We start from the raw sequence: 12,135 nt of genomic DNA, 5'->3' as shown, positions 1-12,135 counted from the left end.
AAAACCATTAAGTTTTGCAAGGTTTCAAACTATCCTCCTGGCTTGAAGCCTTGTTCATTGACAAAGCTTGGCTTTTTTTTTTTTTTTATTAGGCTGAATCTGTTAAATGTTGATATTTTCACTTGATATCCCACAAACCCTTGTGCGCAGGTTCCCGAAAATGGTGCTAGTTGGCGAAACAAAAAGGGTTCGATGGCTCCAAATTCCCGTTTGTTTGTAAACATATCGACTTTGGGGAACTGCCGGTTGGAAGATTTGTGGAAACGGTCTTGTTATTGTGTTTTTCTCTTCTCCGTGCAGAAGTGAGACTATTAATGGGAAGTATATTGTTTTTTTGTTTTTTTTTCTGGTAGAGTAACTTTAAACTTTTGAAAAGCACTATATCATAATTGAAATCCATTTACCATTTTTGTGCATCTGACTTCTGGAGATAATCAATTTACTTTATTTGCGTGAATTGATCCTGTTATATTTACACTTTGTGATATTCTGAATGAAATTGCAGTGCATGGAAATGTTTTGTCGCTGTTTATTTTTGTAAAATTTGTGAAGTTTGAATAGATTTCGTATGACCGGGTGAACAATTGCAATTTGATTGACTTAACATTGTGATAAAAGTTTCACTTGTACGCACTCCTTTCTGAACACTTTAAATAAAGTAATTCATAGTTCAACAGTTTATTATTGTCTTGAGTTCTGTTTTTTTTTTTTTAACTTATTCTTGTGTGGCTCACTGGGAAACTCAAACCACGATTCCATTAGTCAAAACTGACGCTCGTCAATCACACGTGATATAATCGGTGCCGTTTCAATTTGTATAAAATTAAAACAGTTACTCGTCTTCCTCTGCAGTAATCTGGAGACGTGTCGTAACGTTCCTTGGAAATCACAGCAGACAATGTCAAACGTGACATTCGTGGTCGCTGTGGAAACAGACCCGGGCCTCAATTAGTCCCCGACAACGTGCGAACGTGACGGCGTGGCGCACGAGGAGACTGCTAATGTAAAGTGAGATCCGTTTCGCGTTTTATCATCCTCTCAAGAAAACCGTTTTCCACCTTCTTCCACGCTGTGGGTGTCGTTACGATTCCACATCTCAATATACAAAAAAAAAAAAACCAAACCGTACGGCTATTGTTAGAGTCCACGTAAGAGGCGCACCAGGTTCAGAGGTACATGGAACGGTTTATTTACACAATGTGTCCGGGTTAAACGCACCACCTTCAGGGACAAGGTGCTTCCAAAAGAAGCGGCTCGGAGGCTGGAGGCGCCTACAGGTCGGCCCTGACCCCGACCCCCGGGCCCGGCGGGGGCTCGGTCAGAGACGTCAGGCCGCCGGCCGGCTCGCAGGAGAAGCGGCCGTTCCTGGAGAAAATAGGAATACGTATTAAAAAAAAACAACCAGTGGGAATATATAATATATCTGGAGGCTCTAAATCAGGGGTGTCAAACTGATTTCAGTTGAGGGGCCACGTCCAACGTCTTCTGACCTCTGGAGGGCCGAGCAAGTAAAACGTGACATATTGAACCGCAGATATGGACAAATCAAAGAATAAATATTAATATTTAAGGAAAACGGATGTTATTACACTATTATACTCGGGATTAGGGCTGCCGCGATTAGTCGACGTGTCGTTTTTATTTATTTCTTTAATCTTTGGTTTTCTCTCAAAACTGCAGCGGCGCCTTCCTGTACCTTGACACACACGGCGGTAATCGGGTTGGGCTGTGATGTCACCCGAAGTTCTACCATCGAGTACCAATGGCGTCGCGGCAACGGTGCTCAGAAGCGTGGGCGCATTTTAACAAAAGAGTAAAAGCGTGCAATGCAATGATCTGCAAGACAGAACCCCGCCTTCCGCGGCGGCACCCGAAAAGGAAGCGCGTCGTGGCTCAAGACAAGCTAACTGGCGAGTTACCTGCTAATATTAGCAGCTAACTGGCTAGTTAGCTGCTCGTATAGCTGTAAACGTTAACATTAGCGACGACGATTCGATTCAACACCTGCCTTTTCCTCTTTATTCTACACGGTTAAAACAAGTGTTTGTTGCTTCAAGCATGTTTCATTAAAGGTTTAACGAAGTATCACCTTAATTGTCTTTATTTATAGTTAGCATAGCCCTTAAACACTTCAAGCTGAAGACTAGCGGTGGTTATAGAAGAGCAGCTTCATGCTGGCGCGATAAGCTGCAGGTTTTACGTTCACTTTATGGTCCGATCGGTCGACTAATGGAAGAAACAGTCGGTGATTAAGTCGACCATCAAAATAATCGATTATTATTCAGGATTAAATCCATTTGTCGTCGTCTGGAAACTGTTTTGAGTTTACGTGTCTAAAGCGCCGTTTCACAGGTGAAATCCTGAGCAAGGCCGGTTTTCAATGTCTTTTTTTTTTTTTTGTCAATCTAGTGTTTTTAAATCCGCCTCTGGCAGTTTTCATTTTTAAACTTTGAAGAAAAAAAAAAATCACATGGCGGGCCGGATTGTTTGACACCCCTGATCTAAAGTCTTATTTCTTCCTCTTACTGGCGGGGAAATAAACATATATATATATATATATATATATCGTGTTGCACGTACCTGGGTCCGGGCAGTGGAACTCTGCCTGCTTTGAGTTCGTCGATGATTTCTTCAATGTCCTTCGGCGTGAGGTCCTCCTGGGGAAAAAAAACACAAGAATAGAGAACGTGACAAAGCGCCTCCCCCCCGTTTCCCCCTCAGTCTTTGGAAGCACTTTTTAAAACACGTGTTTGATGATTACAGCTCATGATTTAAAAAAAAACAACCCAACAAAACAAGATGTTGACGCGACAACGGTACTCAGAGCCGAACACCGAAGGTGGAACTTTACGTGTACGCATGCGTAACCACGGCAACGGCACACGGTTCTTCTGCACATGCTCAGTGGACGGACGATAATAACGACGGCTGCCTCCAGAGTGTCGTGACTTTCGTCCATCTCTTCCTGGGACTTGGTACTTTTATTTTGACAGTCGCCGTAATAACACTCCGACTCGGTCGTCTGTCTTCTTCTTCTCTTTTTTTAACTTATATAGCGGATTGTTGTCTCTGTGTGTCGAACATGGCTCCAGTTTGTTTTGTAATCAAATGTCATGCACTCTCATATTATTCCTGCCGAGTTTCTGTTGGCATCACTTCAAAAACAGCATCAAATAAAAGCTTCATGTCTTCCCCCTCAGCATGTAATATTCCAGTCCAATTAAAAAAAAAACAACCCAAAAAACAAAACAATAAAACTGGATTTAATTCAGCTCAAAATTGCGTTAATAGATTTTCACATTTCAAGTCGCTGCTCTGGAGGTTAAAATGATGCCAAATAAAGACATTTAATTCGTTCTGAAGCCAGTTAACTGAACGAGAAGCGGCCGTTTCATTTTCCCCGAGTCATGTTGACTTTTGTGCCACAACATCTGACTTTAAACGTCATAATTTTACGGCGAACAAAGTCGGCGAACCCGACTTCGGCTCCGGAGCGACCGGATCTTTCCGCACACCTTTGACTAATGAATTTGGATCAAATGTAAAAGTCCGTGTGTTGCTTTACTGTCGGCGTGAGCCAAACCTCTCACTCTTAAGAAAACTCCTCCATCGCGTCCGTTTTAATCGTTTTAATTCACTCCTGCTCAGCTCGTAATAACCGAACGCGGAGAAAACTTCTCCCATCACATCTGGCGCCAGATTTTTTTAGCTCCTTACAGGGAAGCCGGTGAGACACCTGGAGACGAAAAGACTTTGAGGCGTCGCTGGAAGAGAAACGGGACTAAAAAAAAAAAAAAAGAGACATTTTTCAGCCATTTAAAGCTGCGAAATGTTTCCAGACGGGATTAATTTCTCTGTTTCAGGTGCGAAATATCACAGTGAGCTACTGACCGTCAATGTAAAGATGTGCTTTTCTTGCGTCGGGCTTGAAAATTGTGATTTGTGTAAGAAAAATCACTGTTTCGGCTTCACAAAGCCTGATTAGTGTCGAGAACCTGAATAAAAAGGCACAATAACAACAAACTGTAGCCTCGCGGTTGACGTCGTGTTTTAGTTTGGCCTAAAACTGAAGTTTTTTTTTGTTTTTTTTTAAGGTAGCGCAAATAAACAATACAAAACAGTAAACAATTCCAAAGATGCGTGAAAACGAACAATACATTCTATACACAAAAGAAAGACAAACAAGTGCTACCTCAAATACTATTTACATAATGTGTGTGCGCGTGTTTGTATATGAAATTCTTTTTGACACAGTTGATTTTCGTCCACGTTAATTTCCTCCACGAGACGTGAGCCACACGTGAACTTCAATTATTCCTCACGTTTGTCAAACTGCATGCATTTTATTTTGGGATTTGTGAAATGCATTCATTCTGATTCATTTAGTACAAATTAGTAGATTCAATTCTGATGCAGCATAAATAAGTTTTGCATTTGTAATGTTTAAAAAAAAAAAAAAAAAAGACGACGTCTGTTTACAGCAGAAATGTTATAAAACAATGTAGTTGGTGCGTTCGGCCACTCGTAATGAAACCGAACACATAAAGACATTAAACACTGAGAAAACACGGACATTTTAGTGGACGGAGCACCGAGTTGGATTGTTATTGTGGAGACTGTCACAATAAAAGCACCAGATCCCAGGAGAATCATGGACTGGGGAGTCGTGACGCCGCGGAGGAAGCCGTTGTGATCGTCTCTACTGAGCATGTGCAGAAGAAGCATGTTGAGAGATTTACAGTCTGCGAGGAGGAGGAGGAGGAGGAGGAGGTGGAGGAGGAGGAGGTGGAGGTGGAGCACTCACATAGTAGTTGTCGTTGATCTGGACCATGGGGGCGTTGACGCAGGCTCCCAGACACTCCACCTCGATCAGCGTGAACAACTTGTCAGCGGTCGTTTCTCCAACTTTGATACCTGTGGAGACGCAGAAACGAAGAACGATCAACTGGTTATTATTACGTCTTCGTCACGTCTTCTCGTTTGAAAACCACCCGCTATAGTTTATTTGCAAGTTTTTTTTGTTGAACCGCTCAATCTCCGTTTATTACGGAGCCCCCGAAGGGGCATGGAGGGGAAAAGAAGAAGAAGGGGGGGAAAAAAACCCAACTATCTCGGGATCTCGCAAAACTATATTGTTATATATGCGCATCGTGTCGTTTGTCCTTTCAGAGACACCGTACACCCCACTTGTTGAGAGACGCTAAAGCTAATGGAGGACACCCACTTGTATGAGAGTTTTATTTTGAAATCGGCCTAAACTATAAAGACATTCAAGCAGTGCTTAGCGAAAGGACATGCTTTTGCAAAATCTCGCAAAGGTTATTGCGAGATCCCGACAAAGTTTTGCGAGATCCCGACGAAGTTTTGTGAGATCCCGACAAAGTTTTGCGAGATCTCTAAGAAGTTTTGCCAGATCTCGAGGAAATTTTGCGAGATCCCAGGAAAGTTTTGCGAGATCTCGAGGAAGTTTTGCGAGATCTCTAAGAAGTTTTGCCAGATCTCGAGAAAGTTTTGCGAGATCCCGACAAAGTTTTGCGAGATCTCGAGGAAGTTTTGCAAGATCCTGAGGAAATTTTGCGGGATCCCAGGAAAGTTTTGCAAGATCTTGAGGAAGTTTTGCAAGATCCCGACAAAGTTTTGCGAGATCTCGAGGAAGTTTTGCGAGATCCCAGGAAATTTTTACGAGATCTCGAGGAAATTTTGCGAGATCCCAGGAAAGTTTTGCGAGATCTCGAGGAAGTTTTGCAAGATCCCGACAAAGTTTTGCGAGATCGCTAAGAAGTTTTGCGAGATCTCGAGGAAGTTTTGCGAGATCCCAATGAAGTTTTGCGAGATCCCTAAGAAGTTTTGTGAGATCTCGAGGAAGTTCTGTGTGATCCCGACAAAGTTTTGCGAGATTTTGCAAAAGTTATTGCGAGAGCCCGAGAAAGTTTTGCGAGATCCCGAGGAAGTTTTGCGAGATTTTGCAAAAGTTATTGCGAGATCCCGACAAAGTTTTGCGAGATCCCGAGGAAGTTTTGCGAGATCCCGAGGAAGTTTTGCGAGATTTTGCAAAAGTTATTGCGAGATCCCGACAAAGTTTTGCGAGAGCCCGACAAAGTTTTGCGAGATTTTGCAAAAGTTATTGCGAGAGCCCGACAAAGTTTTGCGAGATGCCGAGGAAGTTTTGCGAGATTTTGCAAAAGTTATTGCGAGAGCCCGAGAAAGTTTTGCGAGATCTCGACATAGTTTTGCGAGATCCCAAGGAAGCTTTGCGAGATTTCGCAAAAGTTATTGCGAGATCCCAACAAAGTTTTTTTCTTCTCCATGTCCCTTCGGGGCTCCGTAGTTTATATCAAACGTACGCAATAAAAACAAACAAAAACAAAAATCACATCTATCTCCTCATGGTTTCCGCGGCAGTACACGTAAAGTTCCCGTCGTACCCAGTTTGTTCTGGATGGCCTCCAGGATGCTGTCGGAGTTGCAGAGCATGCAGGGCGTCGTGGTGCAGATCTGAATGAAGTACTTTCCCACCGGCTGGCGGAGGAACATGGTGTAGAACGTTGCCACTTCGTACACCCTCATCGGCGCCACTTCCAACACTTCGGCCACCTGGCGGGTAGAAGGCCGGCACATTTTAGGCCCATTTAAAACAAAAAAAAAACAAACAAACTCCAGTATATTGTATATCTCCAGTACCTTGTTCATGACGGAGATGGGCAGCCAGCCGTGTTGCCGCTGAGCTAAATCCAGAACCGGGATGGTGGCTGCCTGCTTGTGTCCGTGAGGATACATGGAAATGATCGCCTCGATCCTCTACCGGGGGGGGGATTAGACATTTTTAACAAAACTGCAGCTTTAACAAGTCGTGTAAACTAGAAAACTACATGTTCACCTGCACGGACATTTGTAATAATTCTAATATTTATCATGTCTGAGGAGTAAAACTAGTGTTTCTCCAAGACGTCAAGGTGCCACGAGTCACCGCGAATGTTGATGATGTGATTTTTCAAAAAGGTGATTACGACATGCCAAATGTGCAAATTATAGAAAAGCATGAAAATGTCAATTTATACTACTGAAAGTGGAAAAACTGTCGTTTTTAAAAAAAAACAAAAAACAAATTCAGTGTAAAGAATCTCCGCTTTACCTTTTTGTTCTCCTCGGTGAACTCAAACGGGGTGTCGGGGTTGTTGCTGGGAGTGTCCCTGTGCTGAAACACAACCCGAGTTTACAATCACACTAAAATTATACTTGCATCTGAATAATAGAATAGAATAGAATAGAATAGAATAGAGCTTTATTCCTCCCCAGGGGGAAACACAAACTTACCACAGCTCAAGGTAAAAAAGTGCAGAAATTATAAAATTAAAGGATTGAAATAAGTAAACATATGTAAATATCTAAACAAGAGCAAAAAAAGAGCACAACAATAGAATAGGTAAAAATAAAAACAAATAAACAATCCAGTAAAGAAGAAATCCTCTAAAAATAGAGTAAATTGACAGAATTGATAGACACACAGTGTAGATGGTAGAAACTGAGTCAAATAAGTCAAGATACTATTATTATTATTACTGATATATATATATATATATTGTTATTGTTATTTTATTGCTACCATATTGTTATTGCTACACTATTGCTACCATTATTAGTAGTACTATACACGAGTATTATACACTATTACACATTGTTATTATCTGTATTATTGTTATTATTACTACTTCTAATGGCTCTGCACCTTACTATCTATTTATCTTGCTTTTATCTCCTGCTTATTTCTAAGTGCCCATGTTCCGTTCTGTGTTTTACTTTATGTCTTATACCCAGATATTTTTATTTTTCACTTTTATTTCTATTGGATTTTATAATATTTGTATGTACCAGACTGCTGCAACAAAACAATTTCCCTTCGGGGATGAATAAAGTAATTATCTCTCTCTCTATCTATCTATCTATACAGAACAAAATTGCACAAAAACCAAACAAAACAGAAAAAGTGCAGCCACCCTGCTGGACACACTGCCCCCTTGTGAGCAACAGATGTCCTTTGTGCCGCCGAGGAAAGAAACAAGTTCAGGAGGAACTCTGAAACGCTCGTTTCCTCCCAACATTAAAAACACTTTCTCCGCTGGGAGAGGCTGAAACCATAGCAGGTTTCCATCGCATGTGGTGTTTGTCAGTCGCTGGATAAATCAGGACGCTTTCGGAAAACCGACTCCTCCGGGACTCGTCCGGCGAGAGTTTGAAAACGTGACGTCGGTAGAGAAAGTTTGAATCATTTGCGAGCGTGAGACGATGGATTTTATTGATTTTTTTGGAAGATATTCAAATAACAAATCAGCCAAATAAGTCTGTGAGCTGAGGAAAGAATTGTTCTATATACATATAACTTAACACACCTGCTGTTTGAGTCCTGATGTCAATTAATAATATATATGAATGTTTTTTGATCCTCACCACGAAGATGCCGCCGGCGCCGGCGCGAGCAGCAGACCGGTGCAGACTCCTCACCTGCCTGGCCTGCAAACACACGAGGACCGGTGGAATAACAAACACAGTAAACAGCTGATCTCAATCACAATCCTCCAACTTATTAAATAGAACGTGACTCCCGGCAGCATTTCTAAAACTTAAACAAGAAAATAAAATTGCGTAATGATATTTGTAACTGCGTGTCGGGTCTAAATTTACTGCGTGATTCAGATGAAGTCTTGAATCTGGATTTAAAGCTGATGTTGTCAATGACTTGTGGATATAAACAGCAGCTAAAGACTCCAGTCATTGCTTTGTAAATGTTTCGAAATAAATAGATTTGGGCACAAAAAAAAAAACACAAATTACTCAGAATGTGACACAAAATAACTAAATAATAATGAGATGATTTATAGAAATCAAGAAATGTAAACAAAAACACAAATTACTCAGAATGTGACACAAAATAACTAAATAATAATGAGATGATTTATAGAAATCAAGAAATGTAAACAAAAACACAAATGACTCAGAATGTGACACAAAATAAATAAATAATGAGATGATTTATAGAAATCAAGAAATGTAAACAAAAACACAAATGACTCAGAATGTGACACAAAATAAATAATAATGAGATGATTTATAGAAATCAAGAAATGTAAACAAAAACACAAATTACTCAGAATGTGACACAAAATAAATAAATAATATGCTTTATAGAAAAAGTCATCACTAAATGTAAACAAAAACACAAAAATAGACCAAAACCAAAACAACTGTAATTAAATTCAGAATATGATACAAAACAGACAAACAGAACAGAAATACTTTTTCAATCCGAGAGAGAAATTCTCTGTTGCATTGCTACACAGAATAAATAGAAGTTAAAATATCAATTAACACAACAACAATAATGATAATAATCATAACAAACAACAAAGACTATTTACAAGCGTAATGAGTATCAATGGCTTGAAAGAATTCATCAGAACCAAACGTAAACAATTCAAACAAATGCAAAATATTACCAAAATGACAAAATTTATATATATAAAAAAAAAAAAAGAAGAAGCTTTTCTTGATGCCATCTTGAAACACACAAGTCGAGTTAATTCATTTGTAATTATTAAGTAAGTCTTGGATATGAGAAGCTGCAAGTTGTAGAAAATAAAAAGTTCCAATGCTCCTCACCTGTGGAACAAACTTTCCAAACACACTTCTTTTATTCATTACTTAAAAACACTATTATTTCTTTTCAGGATTTCCATTAAACAATAGATTTTATTTATTCTATTATTCTATTACCTAAGTGTACTACAAGGTCGTAGGAGATCCTTCCTTCCTGTGGTTATAAGACTCTATTTGATATTTAATTTTCTTTTCCATTCAGCCTGTGTACATCATTTCTACTTTATAAACAATTATAACTAAATGCAAACAACAAACTATCATTATCACGGCAAAAATGGAACAAAATGGCAAAAAATAATGAAAAATTAATGATACAAAACAATTCAAATGAGACACAAAGGTTAAATTAATTGATTTAAGAAAATCATGCAAGACTCAAATCACAATAGCAGCTGTACTTTGTCGTAAATAGTCTGCAACTAAACACTACCAGCATTGTTTATTCTTGTTTTGGGAGGTAAATTATTGTGGTGACAGTAAATAAACACTAAAATGACCACGTGTGTTTTTTGGTCTATTGTTTTACATTATTGTGGTAAAAACAGATTGAAGTTGAATAAATCCTGTGTTGTTAATATGAAGCAAACTATGTAACGACGAAAACACATCAGGCTACGTTATTAACACAGATGATTCAAGGCAGGGGGATGCAGTTTAAAAAAAAAAGAAGATAATTCACTGTTATATATAAATTGACATTAACAGTTTCTCTTGAGATCCACCTTGTGAAGAGTTGACAGCCCTGTTAGCATGCTAGCTTAGCTTAGCTTCGCTGCGTGTCCTTGTGAAGAGTCAAAGCGTTTCACCTCCAAACTATCCGAGCTGGGACACAAACGTTCACCGAGAACGGCGGCGAAGTGAGCGACCTACCGCCTGGGACGCCGCGGAGCGGACAGCCGCGGACAGAAACATGTCGAGGGGAGAGGTTTGGCCACGAAGGAGCTTCAGCTAGCACACCGCAGACAGCAACATCGATTGGTAAGGCCTGGCGGAAGAGACGTGACGTCACGAGACGAACTGCATAATCGAGCGCAGATCGATGTTATAAAACCCGGCACGTAACACATCTTTACAAGTCTTTTAATATATGTATGTCATCGATGAGGAACATTGTGCGTCTTTTATTATAATATAATGTATCAACTTGTTTTATTTATTCTCTTTGATTACTGTTTGTTTTAGAATTGTAGAGAAAAGAATATAGAATTGTCAGACATAGAATAGACACTAATAGAATACAATACAAAAGTAGACAACATACACACAAAAAAAAAAAATACTTAACGGAGCAAAACAACTAAAATGAGACACAAAAGCCGAGTTAATTGATCACTATGTGTTTTAGAATTGTATAGAATGAATAGAATCGAACACATCATCCACTAAAGGACCACTAAAACCAACAATATGAAGACGCTGTACAGTAAAACACCTACACACTCAACAACTGTTCATTAAAAAGTCTGTAACATGAATTTTAAAAATAATGAATGGTGATAAGTTCTTGTAATTTTCATGCTTTTTGAAGAAGAGGGAGCAGAATTGCGTAATATTCCTAATTTTGAGAAAGATCCACCTGCTTCCTGCATTAGAGATTTTGAAGGTTTCAAAAAGTGGCACAGAGGTTCCAAAAGCGCCGACACAGGTCATCCTTGAAACACGGACTGCAAAATTACACGTCATTCTCTATGAGACAAAAACAAAGATTTCCAGAACATAAATGAAGGTTTACCAGTGACAACAAGCGTACAAAAACAACCGTCCTCCCTCGGCGTTTACACGAGTGATTCATAGTCGGTAATCAATCTTAAAGTGGCACCGAAGATATGCAACGCGGTACCGAAGGCATTCGTACACAATACATCACCAGAGATGTCATTAAACATGCAACACGATCACATGTATTAAAGCCACATGTTGCAGTCAATCACAAAAGAAAAGCAGTTGGCGAGACTTACATTATTGCAAGTTTCACTTTAAATATAAACAGATTATTATTATTATCATTATTATTCAACTCACTACAACGAAGGCAAATCGCTGATCTTTATTTCTCTCATTTATTCATCATGGGGTCTAAAACGATTCATCCTTTTTATACAGTCTTGTTTCTGTTTCTGTGCAAAAACAAAACCAGGACGACTTCCGATCCGTTATAAAACCGACACAACACATGAGTCACCCAACTTGAAGCACTGTCAGTGTGAAAAACACTTGAAATTACGCAAGAAAAAAAAAAAAGAAAAAAACGGTGGAACATGTAAATAAAACACGACCCATCTTGTGGAGATGAGACGTCGCTTGCCGGCTGGAACAACTGTTGTTTTCCTACGGTGCATCACCCCCCCCCCCCCCCCCCCCTCAAAATCTCTCGTCAGCCCTCCTCCCACTCCACCCACTCCTCCTCTCCTCCTCCCCTCCTCCCACTCCACCACTCCTCCCCTCCTCCCCGGCTTGCAGACATATAATGTGACAGACAGG

General features: G+C 39.9%; 1 protein-coding gene across 1 annotated transcript; it reads right to left on the bottom strand.

The window, feature by feature from the left end:
* Window positions 1–1,165: 1,165 nt before the first annotated feature.
* Window positions 1,166–10,639, bottom strand: ndufv2 (NADH:ubiquinone oxidoreductase core subunit V2). Its single transcript, XM_080504006.1, has 8 exons — window positions 10,525–10,639; window positions 8,446–8,508; window positions 7,133–7,195; window positions 6,682–6,798; window positions 6,426–6,594; window positions 4,805–4,914; window positions 2,581–2,657; window positions 1,166–1,365 (listed from the first exon to the last, which is right to left on the bottom strand). The coding sequence occupies exons 1-8, from the start codon at window positions 10,564–10,566 to the stop codon at window positions 1,272–1,274; spliced, it is 735 nt and encodes a 244-aa protein (XP_080360132.1). The 5' UTR covers window positions 10,567–10,639; the 3' UTR covers window positions 1,166–1,271.
* Between the last annotated feature and the right edge of the window lie 1,496 nt (window positions 10,640–12,135).

This window comes from Blennius ocellaris, assembly GCF_963422515.1.
Source record: "Blennius ocellaris genome assembly, chromosome: 10".
NCBI classification, from domain to species: Eukaryota; Metazoa; Chordata; class Actinopteri; order Blenniiformes; family Blenniidae; genus Blennius; species Blennius ocellaris.
This window is presented reverse-complemented; position numbering and strand designations above follow the sequence as displayed.